The 14737-nt window shown below is 43.2% G+C and overlaps 1 protein-coding gene across 1 annotated transcript; it reads right to left on the bottom strand.

The window, feature by feature from the left end:
* Window positions 1-324: 324 nt before the first annotated feature.
* On the bottom strand, window positions 325-14295 carry engase (endo-beta-N-acetylglucosaminidase). The gene is made up of 14 exons (XM_034895053.1): window positions 14086-14295; window positions 12956-13035; window positions 12644-12845; window positions 11587-11735; window positions 11321-11475; window positions 10679-10827; window positions 10418-10589; window positions 9634-9740; window positions 9404-9515; window positions 4027-4214; window positions 3760-3899; window positions 1403-1496; window positions 1212-1323; window positions 325-749 (listed from the first exon to the last, which is right to left on the bottom strand). The coding sequence occupies exons 1-14, from the start codon at window positions 14136-14138 to the stop codon at window positions 348-350; spliced, it is 2115 nt and encodes a 704-aa protein (XP_034750944.1). The 5' UTR covers window positions 14139-14295; the 3' UTR covers window positions 325-347.
* Between the last annotated feature and the right edge of the window lie 442 nt (window positions 14296-14737).

A 14737-nucleotide genomic window follows, 5' to 3' on the forward strand; every position in this document is an offset into this window, starting at 1 on the left:
ATCAGGGCTGTATTGTCCCCGTCCGACACCGGAAAATTTTCTCGGCTACAGTGTGGAACAGCTGCTGACCTGCCTATTGTCCTATTGTCCCCCGATTCACGAAAGACACGCAGGGCACTGGCACCCATCTTATGAACACGTAGTTAAAGGCAAGTATATCTGGGCCTTTACAGTTCTGGAACTTGAGTCCGTACCAAACTGTGCCAGACCATTTGCATTTGGATAAGTGAAAACTCAGCTGGGGACCTAGAATATCTGCACTGAGACATTTGGTCTCTTTACTATTGAGCTAAAAAACTAATTGGAGGCTATTAAAGTGCGTGAGAATGTGGCTGCCAGAATCAGAGTCACCGTGTTGAGTCCTCTGTGTAGCTGAGGCTTCTTCTTCCCCAGTGGCTCACCGGGACCGTGAAGCCCTTCCAGATCACTGGCTCCACCACCAGCTCCAGCAGGCTGGGTGCTTCCGGCACGGCCAGCTCCGTTACTCTGAAAATATTCAAATACGCCCGGCCCACCAGAACCAGCTGACCCGAGGGGATTCGGGGGTCGGGTCCTCTGAGCCGGCGCCAGTACACCCGGAAGTGGCGCACGAGCTGGGTGGGGTAGTCCCAGCGCAGAGTGGCGTTTAAGTGCAGGCGGGGGGAGGTGGACTCTGGCGAGGTCCCGGCAGCACGCAGCCACACCACGTCGTAGATGCACAAGCCCTGAACCAGCTCAGGGGGGACCTGCAGACTGGCTACATCCAAGAGCTTAGAGAGAGAGAGAAGGAATAAGTTGTTTTACATTTATAAATAAAAAAAGGCTCCATTTTGTGTGGAAAAAGGAAGTGCCTTTAATGGAGTAGGCTGATTTATATTTGCCAATACTGTAGGAGCCAATCAGTGCCCTTGGTATTAATAGGAACCAATCTTTGGTTCCACGGGTGCAACCAGGAAGAACATACAGTTTTTACACACACCAACACCACAACACTACACAGGCATACATACATGCAGTGATTTGTCTAAGATCTCATGAATTAATGGAACAAAAAGGTTTTAACCGCAATACTAGTCCAGTGCGCATAGTATTTGTAATCTGTAGTAATGCATACAACAAATGACTCAAACCGATTCATCAACAATCAAAATAGTTGCTGATTAATCTTATAAGGAACAACTAATTGATTTATCTTTGCAGCTCTACTTGACAACACACTGAAGATGTCTCACCATGAGTTCTCCCACCCGGCAGCTGAAGGCTGTGTCCTGAGGCTGTCCATTCCGCTCGATGTTGAGACAAACTTCTCTCAGATCACAGCCACGAAGCTCCAGCTGGGAACACCTGCCCACAGTGGAACAGAAAGACTTTCACAATGAAATCCATTAACTTGGCTGTTCTTAAGCTGTTGGGAGTGCCTTACCCGACAGTCCAGCCATCTGGATTCAGGTTGCCACACAGCTGAGAGAACAGGCTCAACATCTGGATCCTGTCCTCGAGTGTGACGGGAGACACAACTGCAGGAACACATACATTTAAATGCTTGGCAATATACAAAACACACGCTGAGTATTGAGTGTAAGACACCTAGATAGCCTGAACAGAGGAATACATTAGACCACATGCAGGAACATTTGATCCTTAAAGGGCCCATATTATGCTCCTTTTTAGGTTCAAAATTGGATTTTGAGGTTGTACCAGAATAGGTTCCCATGGTTTCATTTTTAAAAAACACCATATTTTAACTGTACTACACATTGCTGCAGATCCTGATTTCACCCTGTTTTAACTACAGAATGAGACATCTCACTTCTATACTATCTTTGTTGGGAGACATACATGCTCAGTAGCTAGGTAAGGTCACATCAGCTAGATAACTCTGTCTCCAACTTTGGTCAGTCCAAGGCAGTATTAGCTGGGAGACAGGGAGATGGAAGTAGTTCTTTTGGGGAATATGGGGAACTAGTGGGTGTTGTAGCAGTGTTTTGCCATTGAGAACGAGCTAGCATGCTACGGTTAGCCACCTCGTCTCGGCTAGTGACGTAGAAAGCCGTGCAGATTTTAAACAGCTCACCTGGGGATTGAAGGCAGAGCACAATGGAAACCTCATTCAAAACAGCATGGTTAGTTTTCATCCAAGTTTGTTTGTGTGTGGAAGCAACAAAGACACAAAATAACACCCCAAAACCCAGAAAAAGGGATTTCTTTCTTAATACGGGCACTTTAACCTCTCTAACTTGTTTCCTCGTACGAGTATTCCGAGTCATTGACTCATCATGAACATGGACGATTTCATGGACTTTCTAAACTGTAAATCGCTTGTTTTAGCCTGTTAAATGCCACCTGTTCACGAGTAGGGGCATGATCCCAAGCATGGCTTCTCTCCATTGGCTCCCTGTTTAAGTTTGCTATTGATTCTTAAGATTTTACTGATCTCTTTTGAAGCTCGTATGGGTCTGGCTCCTAGCTACATAGCAGAGCTGCTGGCCCCGTATGAGCCGGTTTGCAGCCTTACACGCTTTTGGCTGTTCCAGAGTCTTAAATCTAAAGGGGACCGTGCTTTTGCCATCAGGGCCTCTAGACTTTGGAACAACCTGCCGAGGAGATAAGGCCCGCAGAAAAAGTGGACTCTTTTAAATACCTTTCTCAAAACCCATTTTCATAGGCTTGCTTTCATGGGATGTTATCTCTTTTTATATACTCTTTTTACTGTTTCTTTTGATCGATTTTTTTTTTATTGCTACTGTTCTTTATTCTATTTTATTGCTTGATGTGTACATGCTTATTGTGCCTTCTCATCACTATTGTAATAGAAAAATTTAATTTAACCAATGATTTGTTATGAGTCCACACCATTACCTTGAAGAATAGATGACGTGGAGCCTGACAGAAACAGGTGCCTAGAACGGCGTTTATCATAGCAGGTCCCAGGTCGAGACCAGAGCCTATCCAAAGAGACTAGATGTTCTTGTTCAGCTAAGATAGCATGACCGGTCATAAAAACTTGACACACAGAGGGCAGATTCAGAAATACGTAATAGAACTAACTGTCTGCTTGAGGTCCACTAATTGTTATGTTTAAGATTAAACTGGTTTCCAAACAAGGTTTTTTTTCTCCCTCTGGGTGCACTGGATATTAAAAAGGGTATTACTGACTGTATAGACACAAAACTGTTGTCACTCTGTAACTTTGTGCATTGTGAGAGCTGTTCTTTTCATCTGATTGTTTTCTCAACAATTAAATCTTTTCCCCAAATACCTAAACCTTTAATTCAGTTTTCAGCCTGTCTTTATTTTGTTTCAACAAGGTCTCTTCTCCAACGCAAAATTCCTCCCTCGCTGTAACAAGAAACTTCCACAATACTCTGTTTGGCGTCTAATGCTGCTTGTTTTTTTTATATACCCGGTTTGGGGTTTTATTGACCCCTATTGCCTTGTTTGTGTGTCAAAGCACTTTGTAAACTCTGTTTTTAAAGGTGCTATATAAATAAAGTTATTAATATTATTATTTATTATTAAAGGTCCAATGACATGGTGCTCTTTGGATGCTTTTATTAAGACTTTAGTGGTCCCCTAATACTGTATCTGAAGTCTCTTTTAAATAGACCTTACTGGTCCCCTAATACTGGATCTGAAGTCTCTTTTAAATGGACCTTAGTGGTCCCCTAATACTGTATCTGAAGTCTCTTTCATAAAATTCTGCCTTGGTGCAGAATTACAGCCACTGGAGCCAGCGAGTATAAGCGGGTGTGAACACTGGATGGATTGTGTGAAACTCACGTTTGACGTCCTGGACGTTGTGCGTGCAAAGACTGGCGTCTGTCGTCTTCAGCTGCAGGGAAACCTTGATCCCAGCCGATGGCTTGTAGATGAGGGTGACCAGAGTTTTGGGTGCCAGGGGTACATGGAGGGAAAAGATCCTGAGAGATACAGAGTGCCGTGCATATACTGTGAGTCCTGTGTGTTTGGGCAGACATGGGTGGCAAGATTGCTTTTCAACCCAACATGAAAATAAAGCAAGGGTGAAGAAGAAACACACACACACACCTGGCAGCAACTGGAGACGTGTGAGTGGCGGGGATGAGTCCGTCCAGCAGCAGTGAGCAGCCCCCGTTCCAGGCGTCCTCGGGGCAGCCGCGGCTGCTCAGCCAGCCCTGGCCCTCCAGCTCCGTATGGTAGTACAGGGGCTGGATCTCCTGGGCTGTCAGGTTGAACCAGCTCCTGTTAGCCTCACGCTGCACACGCACACAAAACAAGACAGCGATCACCTATGCACGGTATCGCATTTATTGCAATATTGCGATGTGATTCACAATATTGGACGGATCGTTTTTATATCACTACTCTCATTTTCATTTCAATTGATTAACATTGAAAGCAACTAAAATGATTATGATGTGATTTTTTGCGAGGATCTGCACCAAACAAAGATTTTTTTTCTTTAGTCTGTAGGATAGGATTTGTAGGCCGGGACGTCTCTGCAGCGCCACAATACTTCATTCACAACGGTGTGACACAGATTTTGCAATTTGGATGTTGCACTAGTTCATATTGCGATTTTGATACAATTGTGATTATTTGTGCAGCCCTAGTCCAGGGTTTGAGTCCGGCCTGTCACGGTTTCCTGCAAGTCTTCCCCCTCTCTCTCCCCTTTCTTGTCCAGCTGCAACATCATCAAAAAGTGGAAATGCCCATAAAAATTATCTTTCAAAAATGTATTATTTTGAAACCAGTTCTCCAAAAGGTTTGGCCTGCCCACACCTCCCACCTACTCCATTCTGTTCACAGAATCCCCCCCACCCTCTCGCTCACCTCTACAGTCAACTGTACCCCTCCCCCATGCTTCTACCACAGACTGTGTGGTTTCACGCACTTCAGTCTACAGCCACCAGCCACCATTTACAGATGCACCCCTCCCCACCATACTCAACCAAGGGACCCCCTTCGTCCCATCGTCATTGCGGATCAGGTCAGAGCGTAATCTCATCTGGACAAGGGAAAAAGTAATGTGAGAATCGTGTTCTTTGTTTTCTCTAGCGCGTTTAAACCATCCAGCCTGTCAGACTGGGGGTCAAGCTTGTGCAGATGGTGGTTTATGCCCACCTGGTATTCTGGATAACAGACTATCTGACAGAGAAACCACAGTTTGACAGGTTGAAGGACTGTTTCACTGAGACTGTGTTCTGCAGCACCGGAGCGCCTCAGGGGACTGTGCTTTCACCGTTCCTGCTTACCCTCTACACTTTGGACTTCAGCTACAACTCTGAGTCATGCCACCTGCAGAAGTTTTTTGGACAACACTGCAATTGTGGGGTGTATCAGGGATGGACAGGTGGACAAGTACAGGAACCTGGGGGATGACTTTGTGCAATGGTGCAGGCTCAACCATCTGCAGCTGAACAAAGCAAAGACCAAGGAGCTGGTGGTGGATTTCAGGAGATCTAAGCCACACTAAGGGTCTACGTGCAGGTGGTCAGCACATAAAAGTACCTGGGGGTACACGTGGACAATAAACTGGAATTGTCAGCCAGCACGGACGCGCTGTATCGCAAAGGGCAGAGTCGGCGTTCACAGCAACTGCAGAGAAACGGACAATTAGTAAGATGCTGGCGATCATGGACTCAATGACAGCCACCCGCTACACAGCATGTCCAGGAGCATGTCCAGGAGCATGTCCAGTGGCAGACTTCTGTCACTGTCATGCTTAACAGACAGATTAAGGAGGTCCTTTGTTCCCAGGGCCATCCAACTCGTCAATACAACACAAGGGGGGAGGGGAGAAATGGACTTTTCAGCATGTCTCTCTCTGCCCCCCTCCCCATCATTAGCCGTCCTGCACAATCTGGACTGTGGTCACAACATCTACATCTTACATCTTATAACTTAATCCCTGTTACATGTTACATGTTGTTCTTATTCTATCAGTCAGTTTATAGGTTATGTTTATATTTCATAGTCATAGTTAATACTTAATCATGATCTACAGCACTGTTCAATCCCTGCACTGTTCACTTTAACCGAACAGCTTTGGACAGCTTTAGTCATTGGAAGGGTTTTATGACTTTTTTTGTCTCATCCCCCCTGTGAGAGGAAAAACCACCCTTTCGTCAGGAAGTATCGCGTGATATCAGATCTCGCGATGTTACAAATTGTTTCACGGCACTGCAAACATAGAGGAACCAGCTAGCTTTAAGAACAAGGTAGCGATGGAGTTTTCCACACTATTGTCATGGCAAATAAAGAAGAAGCAGAAAGCTCGGAACACATTGTTGGAGGAAAAGAGAAAGAGTTAGACACAAGTAAGTATTGGACTTGCGTTTTCAGAATGGCGAGAACTAAGGAAAACAAAAGCCTGCAAATCCGATGCCGACTTGGCGTTTTTGCTGTTGCACTTGTAAGTATCTTTGTATTTCTTGTTATGGTGACCTCAGGATGTTTGCGATTGTCCGTAAAGCAAGCTGTCTACCTCAGTGGACATGGCTCTGGGCATTTGCTGGCTTCTTTGAAAACAAATGCACATGACCAGAGGGAGTGAGGGGGACGAGTTGCAAACACGTTTTTACAACAGTGTTGCCTATTCTGAAGCTATAAAGGAAGTTCTATAGAGAAACCAGTGAGCAAAAAGCAAAATTGCCAATCGGCATAGCGCCCCTTTAAACTCTTTGTGAAAAATTAACTAACACAAACAAAGAGCGGGCATTTTGGGCCTTTATTTTTACAGGACAGCTGAAGACATGAAAGGGGAGAGAGAGGGGGGGATGTTGGGGGCGTTGAACCCAGGCCCGCTGCGCCGAGGAATGAAACCTCTTTTATACAGGTGCCCAGTCTAACTGAGCTATCCGTGAGCCCAGAACTGTCTTCTGTTATCTAGTTTGACAGTCAGTTAAATCTTGTATCTGAAAACGAACAAACCGGTAGATATACTACGTTAAAGGAGATTTTAATCAGAGATAAAAAATGACATGGTATCGGACTGGCACATAAACTGGCATACTTGTAGATACCGATAGCAGCATGTTTTCTTCTCCTATGCTGGCATCAGAACATCTCTACTTTGGGTAGATGTCTGGGGCCCCTACAGGTTGCAAGTAGGAAATTGTTTGAGACTGTAGCTATGTTTCCATCCACACGTTTTTATCCCAATTAAGTGATATCGAATAAAAAATGCCTTATGGAAACGGTAAAATTCGATGGAATTTCATGAATATCGACTCAAAGGAAATCAGATTTTATCTTGATTGATATACGCCTTATGCAATAAACGCAGATGGAAACGTCATTTGCCAAATAAATAATGAATTGCGATTAAGTTTTAAGTCCTTTTATGGTTGCAACCCACCACAAAACAAAGAAGAAGAAGTTTTAGTATTTCCTCTCTGTCTACACACAAAGACAGCTGGAAGTGGACGGACGTGGAGACGAGAGACTTTCTGAATTTATCAGGAACTCGCGAAGGAAAAGAAAGGTAAGAACAAGCCGTGAGACGTCCTCCAGAGTAAATGGAAGGCGCTCAAACAGCGAGACAAAAAGAAATCTCAAAAAGAGTCTCGAAGCGGTTCAGGAGGGACAATAAAAGGCAAGTTGCATCTGCATCGTCATAGCAATGTGTTGATAGTGTTGTTGTTTTGTTATTATTGCTTTTATATATATATATATAGCTATCAGCTGGCACACAAGCACTACAACTTGTCCCATATTGATCATGTGTTAGTAGACGGCGCAATCCATTTTGTCTAGAAAAGTTTTTGTTGAATTTTGTGGAATTCAGTGTGAAAATGAATGGAATCACCTTCAAATGTCTAAAATCAATCCCATACACCGATTTGATTGCAAAACAGCATGTGACATCATTAAGCACAGTAGCCCTGGATGTATTACTGAGTTATAACAACTTATATACATGGCCAAAGTCATGTATGACATTCTGCAGTATACATTTTTATTTATCTATTACTTTGTGTCACCTCTGTAAAGGGAATATTACATCTAACCAATGATTTTCATATTAATTATTCATAATAAGATCTCCAATGCCTCTCAGCGTATATGACTTCTGTATCTGTCCTCAGTGTCTTCTCCTTGAAGGAGACAACTGAATTTGTTATGACTTTGCACTTTCTCCCTCCAAGGACAAATGCAGAGTCACAGTTGTCTAGAGCTGTGTTTATCGTAGCAGGTCCCAGGTCGAGACCAGATCCTATCCAAAGAGACTAGATGTTCCTTTTTCAGCTAAGGTCATAAAAACTTGACACACGGAGGGCAGATTCAGAAAGATGTAATAGATCCAACTGGCTGGCTGAGATCCATTAATTATCATGTTAAAGATTAGACTGTTTTCCAAATAAGTTTTTTTTTCTCTGGGGGCGCTGGATATAAAGAATTGTATTTCTGATTGTATTCACAATTATTTTTGAGCTGCTGTAAAAAGGGAATGTCCCATATGTAGGATTATAAGTCTATCTTATCTTATTTTAATTTCTGTATATATATAATAGATATTGATATTCTAAATGTCCTCTGCTTTCAGTCTCCGGGTGTGCTGTTCAAAATCTGCACGGCTTTCTACGTCACTAGCCGAGACAAGGTGGCTAACCGTAGCATGCTAGCGCTAGCATTCCAGCTTCTTTTCAATGGCAAAACACGGCTACAACACACACTAGTTGACCATAATCTCCAAAAGAACTACTTCCTGTCCCTGTTCTGCAGTTATTCCACAAGTGGCCCCCGTCTAGAAGAAGTCTCCCAGCTAATCCTGCCTTGTGCTGACCAAAGTTGGAGAAAGAGTTATCTAGCTGATGGGATCTTACCGAGCTACTGAGCATGTGCGACTCCCAACAAAGATAGTCTAGAAGTGAGATGTCTCACTCTGTAGCTAAAACAGAGACCTTAACACACAGGGTGAAAACAGGATCTAGCAATGTGTAGTAAAACAAAAATATGGTGTTTTTTGAAAATGAAACCATGAAAACCTGCATGCTTTACCTGTTTGGTTACTGTTTTCAATACATTGGGTGACAACCTTGGGTGTCATGAAAGGCGCTCCCTAAAATAAAATGTATTATTGTTATTGATAAACCCCTGCAGACTAAAGGCAGCAGTGCCATTACGCGCAACCATCACCTGTGTTTCCCTCCATTACCTCATGTGCACATGACACCAGGCTGCTACAAGATAACCCACGCAGAGAAGTTGAATTAATCCTTTTCCTAAATTTGTCTTTTTCTTATGAAACCAAAGTACCAGATCATATCTGATTCCATAAATGCATTACGGTGCAGACACTGTGGTGTCACATCAATAATGATATGATGTGACCATGAAGCATGCGATGCAGTGGAACTAGTGTTGGGTTAATGCCATCACACAGGCTATTTCTTTCTATCATCATTGGACTGGTTAACAAAGCATCCAGCTCTTTCCGTACCTGTCCTCTCCGGTAGACGGCCTTCCCAAAGCCCTGGCAGAAGGAGGAGACGAAGGGGAGAGGAGAGGCTGGCCGATGGATGTACAGGTGGTCTGACAGAAGAGCCCAGAAGCTGCACACAGGACAGGGCTCCGTTTCAAAACAACCCTCACACGCACTTTTCTACTGCCTTCCGAGGTCAAAGGTTAATGTTTGTATATATATTAATGTTAATACTGTCTTTGTCATACTTGTCCTGATTCTTGCGGAACTGGGTCTTATCACTGCTGGTCTCGTACACCCAGCCTGGAGCAAAGACGGCTGCAGAGAAGTTGTGCTTCCGAATGACGTCCAGCGCCTGTGGACAACCGAGACAAGAAGGTGCATCCTGTCAATGATCTGATGATGGTCAACGCTTCTTCGAAAGCGCACACATAGCACGAACACACACGCGCACACGGCACAAACACACACGCACACACAGCACACACACACACATGCAATCCAGTAAATCCATCAATCTATCTTTAACTGTATAGCACTTTTCAAACAAAAGCCATTTAACAAATTATCAAAACAAACTAAGACAATAATGTCACCCTCTCACTCACACACACACACACACACACACCTCATCTAAAAACATGGGAAATGCTATCATGAATGGCCACTCCCAGAGCATAAACTCAAATGTTCAATGAGGAAATGCAATTTGTAAATAAATTAACAAATAAATAAAATTAAAAAAGGAAAAATTCAACTAAAGCCTGGTTAAAAAGGTCAATCTTTAGTTTTGCTTTTCTTTTTAAATTTCAAAGTTCTGGGGCGCACTGGGTGCTCACTTGGTTGAGCGTCTGCCCCCTGTCCTTACTGCTGTGAGTAATACTTTAAATACATTTTCCTGTTGATGTTTACATACTGTTCTTAAGTAACACTGTCAATGCAGGACTTTCACTTGTGACAGAGTATTTTCACAGTTTGGTATAAGTACTTTACTGAAGTCCACCACAGGCCCTTACAATACACAGTGTGTACCTTATTTGTTTCCAACATTCCTCCCACCACCTTGCCTCGGGCGAAGACGTCCACCCCGATGTAGACGTCCGCCTGGCGGCCCTGGACCCCGCTGTACTCCCCCATCCACTCCAGGTTCTGCTCGGTCCAGTTGTAATTGGTGAAGAAGCCATCACAAGCATCGAAAAACACCCTGTTATGGAGACATTGAGACAGTGTTGGATAGTCATTCATCTTGGCTTGTGGAAATGGACATGATGTTACCCACTTTCATTTCTCTACCTGTTGGACTCGTTGAGCTCGTTTTGCCATGTTAGCTGTCCGTTCTGGATCACGCTGTCGTACCACAGGACCAGGCTGCCAGACACTCGCTCGTGCATCTGGTCTGTGAGATAGCGCAGGAACAAAGGCGTGTTCTCCACCGCAACCTTCTGCAAGCAGAGGGTAGCACACATTGATTCTTAAGATTCACAAAGAACATGTTTACTAGCTCACGTTACTGTATTGTGCCAGCTTCATTTAATATTGTATGGTCCGATATTAGACTACATGACACAATTCAAAACAAGATCTTAGAACTCATGTTTTTAAACCAGCTTACTCACTTCAACTGCATCTCATTTTATATCAAACTTAACTAGCTGTGCTATGCTTTGTAGCTTATTGTATGTTTTATTGTTGCTTTTTCATTACTGATGCTTTGTTGCTTATTGTGTGCTTATTACTGATATACTGTATGCAAGTTCATCTTGAGTCTCTTGAAAGGCGGCATTAATTAAAATTTATAATTATTACTTGGTAAGTTTAATTTTTAACTTATCACAATCATTGTTTTGTAATAACAAAGTATCTTATTGAATGACATACCTTATGGGCACATTGTGACTGTACTGTCTAGGCATATTGTGGTGAAGTCAGACTCACACTGAGGGGGTTCTCTATGTTAATGAGCCAGCCATCGAAGCCGTAACAGTAGCTGATCTGGACCAGTTTATCAGCCACAGCCCGGTACGACTCCTCGTCTTTTAGGAAGGCCTCGCACACCGCGGCGCCATCGGTCCACTCCGTGATAAACGTCCCTAAAAAACACGAGGCGATTGTAGGCATGAAGACAGGAAGCCTGATTTAGACAGAACTGAAGTTCTATTGCTATTTATGATACCCCATATTTACCCCCTCTTTCCACTCACCCAGAACAACAACTCCATGTTTATGTGCAGCATTGGTCCACACAGCAGGAGGAATTGTCACCATTTTGTGTGTGAAGTAGTTAAAGATGTCAATGTACTGCCAGTGGTAGAAGGCATATGGAGCCTCTGCATTTGTCCCCTGGGCAAACCTTAACAACGAAGGAGAGCATGACAGCATTATGGTACATGGATGTGACTAAAGGTACAGGCTAAACAGTAATATCTGTGAGTAATGAATGAATTAAGGTATCTTAACTCTAGAAATCCTAAAGCTGAATCAGGGAAGTGAAGAACAGCAATGTGTGAATTTACTGTGAGGTGTGTCTTTGTCGTCTCTCACGCATTATGTATTTCCTGTAAGTTATACAGTAGGATACGCAGGGAGGGGGGTAACATTCAGCTCATCACATGTTTCCTAACTAAATAAAGATTGTTCACATGTCCCGCATCTTGAGCCTTTTGAGGACGAGTCTCAAGTCAAGTCTGAAGTCACTTAAATGCAACATGAGTCCGAGTCTCCAACTCGAGTTCCCATTTCTGCCACATAATTCGGACCATGACATGTACACTACCTACTGTCAAAATAGCACCAGAAGTGACAGCTCACTCTGAACCATAGGCCTAATGTATGGTGGGGATGAGGGGGGTGACACCCCCCAATAATCCAAACTGGGCAAGTTTTTGTTCATTTTCCTACATTTTTCTTGCTTTTTCCTACATTTTTGCATTTAGATTTTTCAGATTCATTTCCTTTTCTTTTCTCTGCGACAACTTTGTCAATAGTTAGTTTAGTTCTTTCCGACTTTTTCAGGGTTTTCGGGATAGTTTTTGACGTTTGTGTCCCTTGTTGGAGTTTTTCCCAATGTTTTTTGCCGCTTTTACCAATATTTTATGCAGTTTTTCCTGACATTTTGTCGCTTTTTCAAGTTTTGTAATACACAACCTCAACACCCCCCCCCCCCCCCCGTGAGCTGGAAGGTTGTGTAGATTATTACAAGATCAGGGGGTATAACTTTAAGAATTTAACTTCTATTCAGCCCTGTTTATGCACCCATACCGGTCATCTAGGTAGCCGCCCATCATGTCATGAGACACCAAGGTCCGACGTGAACAACTAGCCAGAGGAGGCTCCCGAGGTGCTAGAGGGACTGCCGCCACATTAAAGGGGTTCGCCTCGCTTCGTTTCCACGACAACAGCTCATCCAAAGTTTGCAGACCACAGCTGATTGGTTCGGTGGTGTTGGCGTCGTAATGTTCGGCTGAGAGGGAGACAGGAAATGAGATACCTTGTTATTGGATCTCCACACACCGAGACATTAAGTTCTGCTCAGACTGTCTCAGACTGAACCCGAGTAACTGACCCACTCACCTGGCAGCGGTGAGGGACGATACCTGACGTCTTCATGGACACTGCTCGAACCCATTGGTTGATCCAAACAAGACTCCAACCTGGTGAAAGTACAAAGAGGCAAAGTGAGACTGAGCCAAAGGGCACACTGCAAAGTATTTGGTTCTTACCAAGATTTAAAAAAAACTTAGATTTAGAAGTGTAAAATAAGTTGTCTTGTTTTAAGAGTGAATGCCAGCGATGAATCTCAGCGACGAATCTGTTAGAGAATGAGACCAGGTTAAAGCCAGAAGTATAAATCTACATAAATCTATCTTTATTGTTTTTCTCATTCCTGTTGCATTCTTTAAAGCTTTAGTGCATAACTTATTGATATTTATGAGCGTCCGTTGCCAAATGAGTTGCTGCAAAGCTGATTAAGACTATGTATCTCTCAGTGTGGCTATGTTCAGAAGATTGTGGTTTCAGGCGACGTTTCTCCGCAGAAACTGGACTGAGGGCGTCCTTTAATTTAGAAAATGTTACATTTTTATATGACAAAGAAAAATGCAACCCCCCATAATTTTGTCATGTTCCTACTACAATATCTGTCTAAAACACTGGAAAAACTGGAGCAGAAAATCAAAGACAAACCTTGGTACAGAAGTCCACTGACCAAAATACAATTCTTATATCACATGTCATTTTAATCATGTTATTTAGTTAGTTTTGATGCTCATATCAACTTTACATTCATTCGGGTTAAGTGCTGTACAAAACGGCTTGGTTGCTGCACACCTAAACCTCATAATGGCAGAGGAAACCCTGACTCCATTCTTCAGTTTATCCCAAGCACTCAACACAGCTGGAGATACGTGGTTTTCACTGGAAAGGAAGGGGATGAAAAACTTGCATCTGTAAAGTGGCTAAAGCTGTCAGACAAATGTAGTAGATAAATATAGTACACTATTAAGCTAGCTACAGTATTATAAGTATAAAGTAGCAGAACAAGTACATGCTCGAGTAATACAGTATCACAGTGTTAAAACTCTCACATGTAACCAGTCGTGATAAACTGTAAGTTAAGTCACTAACTAGCCGCCGTAGTCCTGTAAGCGGTAACTATGACACCATGCGTGAAAGTACAACGGAGTAACGTAACAGCACGTTACCGGCTGGCCTCTGCCTCCTCATTGGGCGTGTTTCCATCCGCAGACAAAGACATTTCAATGATTCTTTTTAATGTACATGTGGAATATGAAATGGAGAATCTTTGGTTTAGCTGAGACCGGTCCACTGAAGAAGAAACTGTTTTAAAAAGGCGGAAACACCTTGCGGTCGGAAGCGTTAAGTGTTATTGCTACAGGAGTAAAGAACTTCCGCCCCAATCCTTCAAAATAAAGGCGATTTTTTTCCCAACAACAAAACTATCTAAAACTTAAAAAGACAACAACAAAAAATAGTAGCATGTCAGATACGTTGTTTGGCTACCTTATGTAAAGGGCGTATTTCAATACTTAGCGTACACTTTAACTTAAATAACAATATCTTGTTGCCTTTTATGTTAAATATCGCACAACTGCAAGAATACACCGAGTCAGCTTTAATAAAAGCCAGCGAATGTGTTCATTTGAGAAGAATCTGTGTAGTTAGCTGCTGCTTCCATAAGCATGGACTGGGGTCAGCTGGACAAAGAAACCACTCTTTTGTTGTTGTGCAGGACCAGACACCTTTACTTCGAAGAGATAAGTCCCGAGCAAGAAACTAAAGGAACGACAACAAACGGCATTAAGGGAGAAAGGCCAATATGGCGGCCGTAAATAA

The sequence above is a fragment of the Etheostoma cragini genome, chromosome 15 (genome assembly GCF_013103735.1).
Source record: "Etheostoma cragini isolate CJK2018 chromosome 15, CSU_Ecrag_1.0, whole genome shotgun sequence".
Lineage (NCBI taxonomy): Eukaryota > Metazoa > Chordata > Actinopteri > Perciformes > Percidae > Etheostoma > Etheostoma cragini.